We start from the raw sequence: 15,620 nt of genomic DNA, 5'->3' as shown, positions 1-15,620 counted from the left end.
AATCAATAAAAAAAAAACGATAAAAAGATGTGAATTTCATATTCTTATTTGTTCAAATGGTTCAACTCATGAGATTTTCATATTACATAATCCAATGAGAGAGTAGAAGTTGTGGCACAAGAATTTGCTGGACTTCCGGGAAAAGTATTTCTGGAAAATGAGATTTTTCCCAACAATGAACTCAGTTCCTAACTAATGAACATCTTTCCGCAAGTAAAGTAAGCCTCACCCTCTTCGTCATACACTGAGAGTTACGAGATATAGATCAAATTAGGCCGATCCAATAAAAATATGCTCCCAGCCGCTTGCTTCGTATGCATTTAAGTTTGACTCATTTTAAAAAAATTAAATTCAGATTTAATTTAAACTCAAACTTAGATCAAGTTTTTAACTTAATTTATTATTAAAATAATTTCGTTTTAATATATATTAATCGAAACGATGTCGTTTTAATACATATTGATCAAAACAATATTATTTTATATTAAAAATTTTAAGTTCAGAAGTTAAACACCCTAAAATTTAAGCTTAAAAATGTTAAACCTTCAGACTCGAACTCGCTTTAATTAAACTCATTTCGGACTTGTTCAAACAGAATTTAAGTTTAAACTCAAACTTAAATAAAATCGGTTCAAATCCAACCCTAGCTACCATCTCCCACAAGAATAACCCATTTTAGGTTAAATAAAAAATATATCTCATTAATTTTAATAAACTGAAGTTTAGAGATATCTAGAACAGTGTAAAAATAAGCTCAAGGGATAATTGTTTTTGTTGATGATGTTCTTAATGGTTAACAGCATATATCCCGAGAAGAGTAAGGGTTCAGTATGCAGCTACCAAAAGCTATCACAAGAGGCATGCGTTGATGCCTCTTCGTTTGATCGTCCAGGCTCTTTTTGTTCAACAACTAACACACATCGGGCTTTAAAGGATTGGTCAGACTCGTTTAGGTACATTACATGCATTATGGAGACTTCTCCGGGGCCTTGCCAACTACAAGATGTCCAAAATCCAAAACCCTAGATCAGGCAGAAAGCCCATTTACAGATGGCGCAGAAGGCACTGCAATGCATACTTCTGAACTTATGTCCTTAAAGAGGAGCCTACGGTAGCAGAACATTTCCAAGACAGCAGAAACAATGCCAACCAAACCACTGAATCCAAAACTCTACGGTCTAGTAGAAAGTTGATCATTGAGCAAGACGAGGATCTGTAAATTTTTCTTCACAGAGAAAATATGTCTGTGGACCACTAAGTGTGTTTCGTCGGATCACCTTGTTTGGATGCAGAAAATCAAAGAAAAAGCCCGGTGAATCTGGTGTATCCTCCAAATCAAATCAATCAAGTTGAATAAATATAGGCATGAAATTTACTCAAAACTACGCAGAATTGTTTACAGAGACAAGCTTCTAGGGGCAACAATGACCATTCAATACATTACTTAAACACCTTTTTATCTCTCCTTCAAACAGAGTAAATCGGACTAATATAAATTCAACATCGTTAGAAAGGTCTTTCATTAATTGATTTATGCTAATTTTTCATCAGCAATGTGCTTTAACAACAATTAGGCTAAACCTTAATAAGCGGTCAATTTGCTGTGTCATTCGACCAAATACATTTCACCAAGTCAAATACTAAAAATGCCCTCAATCTCAAATGCCTTTGCTTACCTTTTTTCGTAGATATACATCAGAATAGCACTTCTAATAATCCAGAAAGATGAATGTGAGACAGCCATATTGAATCATCTGCATGATGCAGGTTTACAAGTAGGTCAGAGTCTACAGAAGAAAAATGCATGAACAGAATACTGATATGATATCCAATGTATTTCCTTTATGTCCTAAAGTTGACACAATTTTCAGTTATCACCATAAAATATGTATATACACAGGCTATATAGGGCGAAGATTAACAAATTACTCGTTCCAGTCTAAATATCTCTAGAGTATAACACAAATAATCTACTTTCAGTTGCCTCTAAACTAGAGGAACTATATCAATAAGCTAAACAAGATGTTACAAAAATATACCAGTCTTGAAACCTTCAAGCACCAGATTCTTTTTCAAGAATCTTTTTTGGTTGCCACTACCGTGTTTATAAAGACTGATAATATTAGTCTCCTGTCATAATGATTAGATATTTAATAATCACCTTAGCAGACAATGTAAAAGCATTTGATTAGTTGTGAGACTGGTGGCCTCTCTAAAAGTGCATGAAAATGCCTTCCATTTTATGCTATGATGTTGTCATCACCCTGCTTTGCAACATCCTCAACAGTCCCAAGAGATGACTGTGAAACGACCTCTTCCACCATCTTGGCAGTATAAGTATCAGGCTCACCAGAAACCTGTGTACCTCTGAGCTTGACAGTTGTATCACATATTTGTGAGTCATCAACCTCGGCATTTTTATCATAAGTTTGCAAGTTGTTGGCATCAGCAGTAGAATCAGGAATTTGCGTTCCCCCAACCTCATCAGTAGCATTAGATATTTGTGACATTTGTGAGTCCTTGACCTCCTCGTCAGTTGCTTCATAAATTTTTGAGTCATTAACATCATTAGATGTGTCATAAAGCTGAGATGACTGCATAACAACCTCTTCTGACACTTTGACAGTTTGGGGATCATCCACACTAACAACATGAGTGAACTGAGAGTCAATGACCTCTGCAGTTGCATCATAGAACTGGGAGCCATTGACCACATTAGCTGCATCATAGAGTTGACAATCATCGACCTCATTAGCTGCATCACAGAGCTCTGAGTCATCAACCTTTTCAACTGCATCATCAAAACACATCTGTGGATCACTCCCACGAACTGCATGGGTGAGCTGTAAGTGATGAACATCAACACTGGCATGAGGTAAGTGTATTTGATCAACCTCAACAATAGCTCCACATAATTGAGATTCATCCTCACTAGCTGCAGGACCTTCCATGGGGTAATTATCCCGTTTCCTTTTTCCAGAATTCTTCCTTCTCACTCTTTCTTTACCCCTTGACCGTTTCCCAAGTTCTGTAACTGGGGTGGCTGTTACAACAGCTTGACTTTCAACTTGGTCCCGCAAACACTCCTCTGCAATACACCTTATCCTGGAAATGGACTCATATTGTTGAGCATCCAATCCCTTTGTTGAGAATGTATCTGCTAAGTATGCAATGTCCCTTAAACCAGAAATCTGTTGAAGTAGGAAAAGATAAATATATGTAACATATATTTGCAATAGCAATAAAATGTCAACTAGCTGGTTAAATTCAGACTTACTGTTCTCTGAAACTCAGATGAGAGAGAGATAGGTCTTCCCACAACTTTACGAGTAATTCTCAAGTACCACTGCATGTATACATTTTCATCTGCATTCTCATCATCATCCACAACATGAAGTCTACGGTCCGACCATTCACTAAGTTCTGACTCCATTTTCCCTGACAAATCCACCCCACCATCAACCCCACGACTCTTTCTAACCCATCGTGGCACATCTTCTGGGATTGCTTGAAGCATGCCATATTGCCGTAGACAGCGATCAGGAAGGTGTCTTTCTGCCTTGTCAAAGCATATCAACATAGTTCTTGATCTCCCCAAAATCAGAGTACTTTTGATATCTTCTGGTATTACTGTGCTGTCTATATATTTGTAAGGAAGCCACTCCACCTATATTTCAAGTGAGCTCCAACTGAATAATATTTTTGTAAACAACAAATTAGACAATAAATTCTACACAGATATTAAAGCTTACATCAGATGGCTTCAGGGAATCTAATGCTTTACGGTAAAAAATTACATCTCGATTAATTGTTGGGCCACTCTGTTTTCCCTTCCACCTCAATACAAATGGAAAATGATCGTGGACGGGATCCCTATGAAGCTTCGGCCGGCCTATATTCAGATGATAATAGCTCCAACACTACAAAAAGCATAATCTATCATCATTAGCATTAAATAAAATGCAGTAAACATAGAAATTCATCGTCGCTTCACTGCTCAAGGTAGACATGAATAATCACCTGTAGTAGTGTCAAACACCCACAGATAGTACTTTGAGATTTAACAGAAGCATTCCCAAGAGCTCTATACAAGAATGCCAATGTTGCTGCACCCCATGCATATGTTCCTGCATCCTCAAAATCCCCAAACAACGGAAGATACATCACAGGCACCTTATTCCCAGTAGTAGTAGAAAATATGGTACTTCCCACAAGGTACAACAAATAAGCTCTGGTATGCCTTTCCACTTCTTCAGTTAATGCATTTTCAGGACAATTAGAAAAATACTCCTTCAACCAACTCAGCTTCACCATCCCACCACTCGCATGATTTGAATCCGGAGCTTTCCCCAAATACTTATGACAAATTGAACTACAAGTAGTGTGCGTTACCCCAATCACAGGTTTGCCATCAATTGCTAAGCCTAACATTAATGCTACATCTTGAAGAGTCACAGTCATCTCTCCAACAATGAAATGAAATGTATTAGTCTCTCGCCTCCATCTCTCAACCAGTGCAGATATCAACGGATTATCTAAACTAATTGCAGGAATCTTTCTTAAGTAACCAAATCCAGCTTTTTCTACTAACTCAATCTGTCTCGGCATCAACCTCCACTCTCCTAACTTTGAAGTATGTTCATGACATCTAAGTGCACCACGCTCCTACACATAATTATTATTATAAATACAATATTCAGAAACCTCTATAATTCAACATTTACATGTTAGAGGAACAAATTAATAATTGAAAATTCACCTGGCCGTCCCAAACAGCAGAGGAGACGTGTTTATCTTGGTCATAAAGTACACAAGGATCAAGCGGTCCAGGATTAGTTGTTGGTGAAGTTTCCATTAACGGTGATTATCAAAGCTGACGAAAATGCAAGCCGGTGAGAACATGTTTACTTAAAGAAAGTAACTCAACTTAACCATGGTAAATGAAGATTAAAAAATCTCAACAGTTCGAAACCTAGGTTAAGTTTAGTCATGACAAATGTCCGTTTGGTTGCCAAGAAACTGGAAGGAAAATGAAAGAAATGAATGGAAACTTTGACCATGTTGTATGCTTTTGTGTTTGTATTACGAGGGAGTTAATGATATCAGAGTGAATTTTATAATGAAACGACGACGGAGAAGGGAGGAGAGGGGAATGAGAAAGAGGAATTGAGTAAACTAACCTTAATTAGAAGGATTTAAACAAAACGACGACGGAGAAGCACCGAAATCGCGCGTTCCTGGATAAGTGGAGAAAGAGCTGAATCTGAAAACCCTCAAAACGACGAAGAAGGCGTCGTTAAGTTAATGATAAACGATGAGTTTTGGCGTTCGAAAAAATAAAACTTATTCCTCACACAAGTGGCTGAAATTTCAAGGGCTTGAGCTTGCACCACCGTGTCGGCCCGAACTGTTAAAATGCGCTAGTTATAAGCAATCCAAAGCCTCAATGGCCTTGGAAACCCATAATTCCTCCTTTTTTATTCAATGAAATTATATATATCAATCGTTGTATATAATTAAATATTTAAATAATATATAAATTATATCTAAAAATAATTAAATTAAACATTATTCAATTTGATTACACCTCTTAATATGATAATAAAAAGATTTGTACATAAAAAAATTGACGATGATTCTAGTATTTCTTTTTATATTAATTTACATTTTATTCTCTTAAGCAAGAATACTATCAAGTGGTAAAACATTTAACATAAATAAATAAATTGGGCAAAGAATTATTTCTCATCCAAACTTTAATAAAATAATTTTTAACCCTTTAATTTTGTAAAATCTATTTTTTCACCTATCTATCAAAATCAATGTTAATTTAAAAAATGAAAGAACATTTATATTACTTTATACAATATATAATATTATCAATATCAATTACATTTCTAATAAAATAAACAAATTAATTTTATCCTAACTCTTTTATTATTTTTTTTCTTTTTATAAAATTAGTTAAGAGTTGCAACTAGAAATCATGAATTTGGAACTCAATAAATTTGTTGAAACAAATTATGGCAAAAGAACTCCAAGAGAAAAAAAAACATTGGCCTTGTAACATCTTGATCTAATTAGACAACCCTTGGTTATTGTCAAAATATGGTCTATACAATCTATTATAATTTTGTTAATAATTTTTCAACCTAAAATATGTCTTGATAGTTTAAAAACTCATAAATGATTTAACTAATTTAAACTAAACATCCCCAAATGATGTGATATATATATACAAAATTAATCGCTTCTGTATTTTATCGATATGAAATTCACTTAAGAGTAAAAAAGCATTTACAACAGAAAAGAGAGATGATTCAATAAACTTTATTTCCAGTTTTTCATTGTAGATATGGAATGTGTGCACTAAAATTCTCAATTGGTTAATATATAACATTTGATCCTGCAAAACTTCACCGCAATGTCCGTTGCTTTTAGTCGTGTCACTATTGAAAAGGAATTTTGTTCATTGTTTTCAAGCAGATTTCACCATGGCCGAGAAGGTAGGTGTGAAAGGATCCTGTAACCAACGAACATCAGGAACACCCCCAAAAAACCAAGTGTCTCAATGTTGTGAATAGATCCAACTTCAGAAGGAAAATCAACAAATTGTTGCATTGCACCAGCACATAGAGTAAAAAATGACTGTGACCAAAAGTGATTTTAAAGGAGATGGTCCCGCCACCTATCTTGCCCTAAGCAAGTGAAACATGTGGCTCAAAACATTATGGAGACTTTTTGAGGGCTCTAAGCGCCAGCAGTTATGCCATAGAAAAGTGTGAGAAACTATAATTGAAAAATTGTAAAGGAATTCGATGCTTTCCTTTTTCTTATAGGCTGTTTTTATTGCCTTTTCTTTTAATACCGATGGCCAAGGATGAAGCAAAGCCGCTTTTTCAACTACAGATGAGCTCTTCATTTGCCTTAAAATATTGAGCCACTAGTCATGCCCACCAGTAGATTCAAATCAAATTTATTTGAGTTTGAATTTAAATTTAGTTCAAACAAATCTAAAACAAGTTTAACTCAAATGAGTTCAAACTCGAGTTTAAACTTGAGAATTTAATATTTTTGAGTTTGAATTTAAACTTTAGAAGTATTTGACTAGTAAAGTTTACTACTCTAAAAATTTTGATACAAATCAATTAAAACAATATCGTTTTGACTAATATATATTAAAAACAATGTCATTTTAATATCAAATTAAGTTTAAAACTCGATTCAAATTCGATTACTCTCCAATTAAGAATCATATCACCCCAGGAAGCAGCACTGTTGAAGAGTGATGAAAGAAAGCTTTGCAAAATAAAAAAGTAACATTCAAAATCACTTCATCAACAAGATCAATCTGCCCACACACCAGCAATTAGAAGACAAGAAAGGAATCCATTATATGCATTAGAACTTAAAAATCAGCTTCAGTAGTATTCACAATAGATTCCAAACTTAAAACTCAATTAATATTTTCAAAATGTGTAGCCTTAAATTTTCCATAAGATTGAACTTAAACAATAACAAATCTCATAAAGCATACAAAGTTCTAAAAATTTACATAAACACTTCATTTCAAACGCAGATTTAACTTAATTACTTATAGATCTCTTAGTTTATGACAAACACAAACACAATTATTAAGCATCAAATTAACCATGATCCATCGGCATCTGAAAATAATAATCATAATTAAATTACCATCTCATTAGCGTCATCTCCAAGTTTTTGCTTGAAACGACGTCAGATCTGGCAGTGTCCAGCTTGGATGCTTAATCCCATCGTGAGTCTCTGCAGACTCAAGCACATATCTTGTATCCTTACTTGATTTTATAATATCACCATTTCTACACACAATCAAATAACAAAAACTTAAATTTTTTTTGAAAAACTGAACAAATACTCTCACTAATTAACAATAATTAAGTTACCTGCCGTTGTTGCCTTTGGATGGGATCCGACGGAAACACAAGACCTAAGATGACGTGGACCTCACCGGAAGCACGATGAGCATGATTGGGTCGGTGGATGTGGTTGACCACCGCAATTGAAGGTTAAAAGAGGACACGAGGAGTTAGAGAATTAGGGATGTGAATGAGATGGTAGGGTTTGAAAAGTGTTCAGTGGGTGGGGAGTGGAGAGGTTTTAAATTTTGGAGGGAAGAAAATTGATTGGACCGGGGGAAGAGAAGCTGTGCTTATCACGTGATTTTGACTTACTATTTTGTTAAAAAAAAGAGATTTAACAAATTTATTTTTCTTCCACATGGTTAAATAATGCATAACAGACACACCATTTATGTTGTTTCCTTCCCCGATTAAGATTTTATTTTATTATAATAATCGCTAATCCAATATTATTAACTCTCAATTTCCATAATTAGTGCATGCAATAGAAAACAACATAAACAAAATGCAAATCCCTCAAATAGATCATAGATAATAAAATTCGCCAATTACATTATCTAAAAAAGAAAAATTCACATCACATCAGTCCCAACAAGACATAGGATGCATTATATTATACAAGTCGACTCATGTCAAAGTACCGATGCGTAGGCAAATGCCATCTGATAAAAAACTTAAACCTACATCTAAAATTGAAGCAATCACACGATTTGGTGATGAGAATCAAGGAAACATAAAGCATCATTTGATGTTGTGTGTTACATGTGATCACATTCACGCCTTCGTCTTCTATCTCGAATATTATCGACATCCATCCAATCCAACTGGTGGCAGCCTGGAGGCCTACCATGTAACCCACTCACCTAAGCCGCTGGATAATGAAGTTAAATGTCTAAATTAACCTTGTCATGACAAAATTACGAGATGACCCCCTGGTACGAGTAGAGATAATGTGATACGACCAAAGTAGCTTCCTTGGAAGGAAGGCAGGAACCAGTTTGGTAATATTTTCCCTTAGTCTTACCTGTATCCGGTAGCATGAAATTAATTTTTATTTAACCACCCAACCCAACTTATATTTCTTTAAAAATGCAATTACAAATAAATTTGTATTATATTATATATTAAAAAACTAATTTATATATCATATATTATTTTTTATTAATATATATCATTATATATATATATATATATATATATATATATATAAAATGTGTCAGTATATTTCCTTCCGCCACTAACTATGTATGAATCCTTAACAGATGTTTGACACTTTAGACGCAAACATTAGATGATTAAATTATTAAGTTTTTTTTTTATATATAAAATAACTAATAAAAAGATATATAATAAATTAATTATAGTTGAGGAACGATAAACGAGTTTACTCTATAATTATCATAAAGATGAATAATATATACGAAGGTGATGCTGTAGGATTGGACTTAACAGAAGGAAATGAATCCATGTTCAATGTATATGGATTGTTTAGATATGAAAAACAAAATAAAAAGAAACAAGATGATGATGAATTTTTTTAGAATTATGTTTTAATGGTTATATAATACTATTACAAGTTATAATAAAAAAAATTTAATGGAAAAAAATGTGTTTCTCTATATATATATTTACAGGACAAGACCATTCTCTCCTTCTTTTGCTTCTCTCAATCACATTTCTCTTTTCTCTCTCTAAAAAAACCAAACATCAATTTTGGATATTTATTTGTATTTGTGTTGAAGATTGTTTGGTGAATGAATTTACATTTGTCTAAATCACAACAAAAATTCAATTAACACTAACAGATAAGAGAGCTTGTGTCGTTGAATAGAGGAGGATTAACATGCCTCCTCTCATCAGATCTTAATTTTCTCACAGATTTGGGCATCTGGGTCTGCTTTAATTGGTCGGTTTTATCTACATCTTGATTTGGATTTCGATCCTGATTAAATTCCTTTTTTTTTTTTTAATTTGTATGGATGAATTTGTTGCTCGATATTCTAATTTTTTTTTGCTTTTGAATATTTTTATTGGTGTAGTTTCAGGTCTATGCTTAATTTTGGATTTGTTGATTGATCGATGAAGGATCTGTCGATTATAAATTGAATCAGAAGATATCTGTGTTGTTACTGATTTTAAATTAATTGCGTTTCACGTTGTCATTTCTTAAAGGTATCGGTTTTGTTGCTTTGATTAATTATATATCAGCATTATATCTTATCTTCTCTAATTTCATGTTCTGACGATTGTTTGGTGATGGAATTGTGCAATACCGATTGGATCCGATATTGGAATGTCTTTTTATCTATGAAAGGATTTTCTTCTGGGATGAAGTGACTGTTAGTGTAATTTGCATTTACGAATTGTTTATTAACGTGTGTTGTTAATTTTATTATGTAGAAAAGATGCAATCAGATAATGGCAAATTATTTATTGGTGGAATATCTTGGGACACCAATGAGGAGCGCCTCAAGGAGTATTTTAGTAATTATGGGGAGGTAGTCGAGGCAGTGATTATGAAGGATCGGAACACAGGGCGTGCTCGTGGATTCGGTTTTGTTGTTTTTGCTGACCCTGCTGTTGCTGAGATTGTCATACAGGAAAAGCACAGCATTGATGGAAGGATGGTAATTTTTTAATCTTAAGTGAACCTTCAGATTTTGTGTTTGCCAGCATCATTGGTGTTATTTTTCATCTTTATTATTATTATTTTTGTATCAGATGAATTGGATTATAGGAGTTATAAACCGATATTGTAATTGCAGGAATTCGTTTAATTCTGGTTCTGTGTTCAACTAATTTCAAATTGGGCCAAGAGTAAAAATCATGCCTTCTCTTCTCGTGCATTTATTTATCTATATTTAATAAAGATGCCAGTTTCTTTAATTTATTTAGATCTTATTCTCTTAAGTTGAGTGCAGAGCTTGTAGATCTCTTTTTACTGGATTTGGTTTTCATCTGAGCTCTTTGTCGTCAGGTTGAGGCAAAGAAGGCTGTTCCTAGGGATGACCAGAGCATGTTGAATAGAAACAGTAGCAGCATTCATGGTTCTCCTGGTCCAGGTCGCACAAGAAAGATTTTTGTAGGAGGTTTAGCATCCACAGTTACTGAGAATGACTTTAAGAAGTACTTTGATCAGTTTGGGACTATTACTGATGTTGTGGTGATGTATGATCACAACACTCAGAGGCCAAGAGGCTTTGGATTCATCACTTTTGATTCAGAGGAGGCAGTAGACAAGGTGTTGCTTAAGACTTTTCATGAATTGAATGGTAAAATGGTTGAGGTTAAGCGAGCAGTTCCTAAAGAGTTATCACCTGGTCCCACTCGCAGCCCACTAGGTGGATATCCCTATGGTCTGAGTAGGGTTAATGGCTTGTTCAATGGCTACACTCAGGGATATACTCCTAGTACAGTTGGGGGCTATGGACTTAGGATGGATGCTAGATTCAGTCCGGTTGTTGGTGGTCGAAGTGGGTTTCCTCCATTTGGTTCTGGTTATGGGATGGGTATGAATTTTGAGCCAGGCTTAGGCCCAAGTTTCAGAGCTAGTGGAAATTTTAATAGTAATATCAGTTATGGAAGAGGCCTGAGTCCATATTATATTGGAAATACGAATAGGTTTGCTAGTCCCCTTGGATATGATGGAGGCAATGGGGGAAATTCCTCTTTTTTCAGTTCAGTGACAAGAAATTTGTGGGGAAATGGGGCCCTTAATTATAACGCTAACACTAATTCTCCAAGTTCCAATGCATATGTGGGATCTGGAAGTGGAAGTATTGGAGGAAGTAGCGTTGGCAATAGTGGAGTCAATTGGGTCTCTTCAGCGATTTCTGCTCAAGGTGGAGGGAATAATGTTTCTAACAGTAATGTGAATTTTGGGTATGGAGGTGGTGATAGCAATTTTGGATTTGGGACAGGAGGATATGCAAGAAATGCTGGAACTACTTTGGCCCAAACATCATCATATGCATCATCAAATGGTGGCTATGATTCAGTCTTGGGGGACCTTTATGGTGGTGGTTCAGTTTATGGGGATCCAACATGGACAACATCTTCAGCTGAGCGAGATGGTTCTAGTTCATTTGCTTATGGGCTTGGTGGTGGTACTTCTGATGTTTCTGCTAAAAATTCTCCGGGTTTTGTTGGTGGTTATAGTGTTAATAAGAGACAATCAAATAGAGGTAATAGTGTATTGTTCATTATCTTCATTTATCTGCTTGCTCCACTCCCTTTTTGTGCATCTTTGAATTTTAAATATAGAGAATTGGTGGTAGATTTATATTACTTTTAGAATCAGTATGGATATTAATAATGTTTCTGTGAGAAAACTATGCTGGATTCTGTGACAACTTCAATAAAGATGGAAAATTTAGCTTTAGCCTTTTATGCCCTTTTTGTTTACTTTGTACAGAAGGAAAATCATAGTATAATTGGCAGAAAACCTTCCTAGGTATGAAACTTAGTATCCATTTCTTATAGGAGCTATCCTAACATGCATCGTTTAATTACAATCAAATTTTTTGCTCTTGCTGAAGGTTGCTGTCTCAGTTCACTATTTTGTGTATCATTCTAGAAGTACGATTTTCAAGAGTGTAGTTTAGCTGATGATGCTCCGGTAATATATATTAATAAGAATGAATCGTATTTGTGAAGCTCATTATTAACGTTTGTATGCTAAAGTGTTAGGTAAATATTGAAATTATTGTATTCTTGATTCAATAAATATGTTTTTTTGGGTCATTTTCTTAAAATTCTGTTAAAAACTTAGGAAGCTGTTCTTCTCCAAACTTCCATCTTGGAATTGGTTACATATATCCTAGTTTCTAATATTATCTTATTTTGATTGATGGAGTTGTGAAACATTCTGTGTATTCTTCCTCTTCGTCTTCCTTTTCTTCCTGTATAAGTTAATTATTCTGAATTAAAATTGAAAATTCCACTCGCTGTGACTATATAGCAGATTTATCAACGAAGGATGATTGTTTATATGAATATCTGTACCATAGTTGTATGAGATACAAGTCAAGAATGAATTTGCTAGGTTAATGACTTTGAAAGCAAAGCTAAATAAAAGTGATCTTGAGTGGTTGTACTATCACAAGCAAGCAGAAATTTGGATATACTAATATTGTCTATTTGGTTGGTTTTTATCATAGTTTTTTACCTATTTAGTTATACACTGGTATGAATGTGTTGCAAGAGTGGTTGAGTTATAGATGTCCTACAAGGAAGACACGGTATATATCCTTGCAGAAGTAACGCACTCTCTCTCTCTCTCTAATGCATGCACTTCATATTGCTCTGACCCTGAATTTTTCCTTGAATTTGATGCTGTGATGTGTCTTTTCCTGGGTAACAATTTGTTCCTTGAACTCCATTGGTGTATCCAACTTAAGTGTGATATTGAACTCAGTGCGCTCAGGTCCACTCTAAAATTTGCTAGTTACTGTTGGCATGGATGCTTTCATGAACATTTAAGAAGGGGCATAGAGGAAGAAAAATGTAGGATATGTTCCTTCTTTAGTAGCTATGTCGATAAGATTATGCCTATGGATTTGTGTATGAGCATATGCCTTAAAATGTGACCTGGTTCTTGATATTCTTTTTGACACAGTGGAGTTGGTATGGTTTTTATTTTCTTTAGTTTAATGTTTCTGAAAACTTACAATTCTGACAAGGAAAGACCTATTAAAACTCGGTTTGTGAGTCTTTGCATCCTGGGATTCTCTCAGTTTGCGACAGTGAATTAGGATTGTTTGGGTCTTTGGTCTAAGTCTTGCCTATGAACTTTGAGAAGAACTTCCCCTATTGAAGTTGTGGCAGGTAGAAGAAAGCTAATAATGTGGAGATTGGTTAATGCTTGGAAATCTTAATTCTAATAGATATTTGGTCGAGACCCCTTCCTGCCATTAAAAATTTGGAGAATATTAAACAAAATAATAAGTACTTAAATACAATTTTGTCCGTAATTATTGGTTTTTCCAAAATTGTTGCTTTCCTATTGTATTTTACCAGGACTGGGAAGAAGAGGACTTCCACATCATAATGAAATTGCAGAATGTAAGTTTTGTATTAATTCAATATGAAGAAATGGTCAGGCCTGCTTCTGAAGAAATAGATAACCTTCAATTGTCTAGCCAATTAGTCTCTTATGCAAAATTACATTTCCAAAATCTTTTGAGAGTTGATGTTTGCAAGATTTTTCTTCATGTGTGGTTTAACAGTCTTTCAGATAATTCTCAGGTTTCTCTAGAATTATTACAAGTTGGCTTAGTAAATCATCATTTGCTCAATGTCCTTGTTTTGCTTTGCAAAAGTGTGAATCCTTTATGATTTGTCCTCTTCTAGGTGCAGTTGTTTCCCTCAATGTAACTTTGAGAATCAGCTGATCGCATAAATGAGTTACTGTGCTTAACAATGAGCAGAAGCTTAGTTCATTAGTATATCAGTGATTTTCTTTGCTAGTTATGTTTTTTGCTGTTGATTTGTAATGCTCGTACTTGTGCTGTGTAGCCACTTTATTTGTTACTTTCTTGTGGTGGCAATTGCTTATGCTATATTTTTTTTCGAACTTGGCAGTTAATTCAACTAATTGTTGATCTTGTTCTGATGCTGACTTTTGTTTTTGTCCTTGCCACAGGAATTGCTACCTAGGGAGGAACAATTTGGCCATCTCAACACTATAGGTGAAAGATATTACTGTGAAGCAGGTGAACTGTGAATTTCCCACATCCTCATCGTTAATATGTTTCAGTTAGGAGAAAGTTGGTCATCTAGAGCTAACTGGTGTGCCTGTTTTGAAGAATTAAATTTAGAGATAGAAGTTACAAGGGATTTTGTGTTAAGGCTTGAGTTTTGAATTGATAGAAGTTACAAAGGATTTTGTGTTAAGGCTTGAGCATTGAGTTACCATTTTAGGTGTTTAGTTTTTGGTATTTGAGTGAGATGTAATATCAGATTGCGGCATATAGTCAGAAATGTATTATGCATCTCCAGTGAGGCAGCAATACGTAACGATATAGACTATTATTTTTTCTTTTTTAGATTTTTATGCTCTAAAATGGCTCTGGCAAAGTTGTGGGTTTTTGTTGGATATGCTTTGTTTTTTCATTGTCCCATTATTTGGGTTTGTTTCACAGTAGATTGTACCTGAGGTTCTTGTTGATTTACTAGTGTGAAACATTAAGGGGATGCAGGTCCCTCTGAATAATTTCCAATATTCTCATTCTTTCTCAATCAAAATATCTTATGCAACAAGTTGAAAATTCATTTGTTGTGAAGTACTCTTTGAATTGATTCTGGGTATAGCTTGAAGTAGTTTCAGACTGAAAGTTGTGTTAGATTTTATTATTCTTTAAATTGTTTTTATAAAAGTTTACTATTTGATTCTATATAGTTATCAATTTGGTAAACTGAGTTGAACCCACCAGGCTATGGATTTCACTTTGCGGTGCAATCTCCATACACATGGCTATTTGCTGAATCATGTATGCTACGGGCAATTATTGTGTTACTTGTTATTCTATCAACATTTGAGTTGTGTCTGTTGAATGTAAGGATCCCATTAATTGGCATCTAGGCTTTCAAGTCTCATTTAATTTTTCCGTCTAGTCTGTGGTCCTTAAATAGTCATTTTTATACCATTTTGCTTGCATCACTCTGTGTTAAACTATGCATTCATAATGGTGTAGTGGGAATATAAAACTGATGATGTTT

The 15,620-nt window shown here is 34.5% G+C and overlaps 2 protein-coding genes and 1 long non-coding RNA gene across 10 annotated transcripts; 1 reads left to right on the top strand and 2 right to left on the bottom strand.

Moving 5' to 3' along the window:
- Positions 1 to 729: 729 nt before the first annotated feature.
- Positions 730 to 5,396, bottom strand: LOC123216484 (protein MAIN-LIKE 2-like). 4 transcript variants are annotated; one of them, XR_006502222.1, is made up of 8 exons: positions 5,181 to 5,393; positions 4,760 to 4,873; positions 4,021 to 4,665; positions 3,753 to 3,920; positions 3,278 to 3,667; positions 2,162 to 3,191; positions 1,677 to 1,754; positions 730 to 1,318 (listed from the first exon to the last, which is right to left on the bottom strand). XR_006502222.1 is itself a non-coding variant. In XM_044636892.1 (6 exons), exons 2-6 carry the CDS (start codon positions 4,853 to 4,855, stop codon positions 2,241 to 2,243), a joined length of 2,250 nt encoding a protein of 749 aa, XP_044492827.1. In that variant the 5' UTR covers positions 4,856 to 4,873; positions 5,181 to 5,396; the 3' UTR covers positions 1,907 to 2,240. The 4 variants fall into 4 exon arrangements, 1 of the variants encoding a protein (XP_044492827.1); XR_006502221.1 differs by having other exon boundaries at positions 730 to 1,277; XR_006502220.1 differs by lacking the exon at positions 730 to 1,318 and having other exon boundaries at positions 1,493 to 1,754.
- Positions 5,397 to 7,439: 2,043 nt separating this feature from the next.
- LOC123215222 lies at positions 7,440 to 8,106 on the bottom strand. Its single transcript, XR_006501986.1, has 2 exons — positions 7,926 to 8,106; positions 7,440 to 7,841 (listed from the first exon to the last, which is right to left on the bottom strand). It is a non-coding gene; the product is annotated as an uncharacterized LOC123215222 (long non-coding RNA).
- A 1,446-nt stretch (positions 8,107 to 9,552) lies between these two features.
- On the top strand, positions 9,553 to 15,173 carry LOC123215883 (heterogeneous nuclear ribonucleoprotein 1-like). Of its 5 annotated transcripts, none has more exons than XM_044636159.1 (5): positions 9,553 to 9,807; positions 9,947 to 10,073; positions 10,307 to 10,528; positions 10,879 to 12,085; positions 14,545 to 15,173. In XM_044636159.1, the coding sequence occupies exons 3-5, from the start codon at positions 10,307 to 10,309 to the stop codon at positions 14,556 to 14,558; spliced, it is 1,443 nt and encodes a 480-aa protein (XP_044492094.1). In that variant the 5' UTR covers positions 9,553 to 9,807; positions 9,947 to 10,073; the 3' UTR covers positions 14,559 to 15,173. The 5 variants fall into 5 exon arrangements, with proteins under 5 accessions (XP_044492094.1, XP_044492091.1, XP_044492093.1 ...); XM_044636156.1 differs by having other exon boundaries at positions 10,302 to 10,528; XM_044636158.1 differs by having other exon boundaries at positions 9,941 to 10,073.
- Positions 15,174 to 15,620: the final 447 nt, after the last annotated feature.

This window comes from Mangifera indica, chromosome 5 (genome assembly GCF_011075055.1).
Source record: "Mangifera indica cultivar Alphonso chromosome 5, CATAS_Mindica_2.1, whole genome shotgun sequence".
Classification (NCBI taxonomy): domain Eukaryota; kingdom Viridiplantae; phylum Streptophyta; class Magnoliopsida; order Sapindales; family Anacardiaceae; genus Mangifera; species Mangifera indica.
Note: the sequence above shows the minus strand (reverse complement) of the source record. Positions and strands in the feature narration are given on the sequence as shown.

What these genes read in the sequence shown, in the direction of transcription:
- LOC123215883 (XM_044636159.1), top strand. Translation starts at nt 10,307, where the DNA reads ATGCAATCAGATAATGGCAAATTATTTATTGGTGGAATATCTTGGGAC. An exon ending in ACAGCATTGATGGAAGGATG is followed by an intron (nt 10,529 to 10,878) that starts GTAATTTTTTAA and finishes CTTTGTCGTCAG; the next exon opens with GTTGAGGCAAAGAAGGCTGT.
- LOC123216484 (XM_044636892.1), bottom strand. Translation starts at nt 4,855, where the DNA reads ATGGAAACTTCACCAACAACTAATCCTGGACCGCTTGATCCTTGTGTA. An exon ending in GGTGTTTGACACTACTACAG is followed by an intron (nt 3,921 to 4,020) that starts GTGATTATTCAT and finishes TGCTTTTTGTAG; the next exon opens with TGTTGGAGCTATTATCATCT. An exon ending in CATCTGAGTTTCAGAGAACA is followed by an intron (nt 3,192 to 3,277) that starts GTAAGTCTGAAT and finishes CTACTTCAACAG; the next exon opens with ATTTCTGGTTTAAGGGACAT.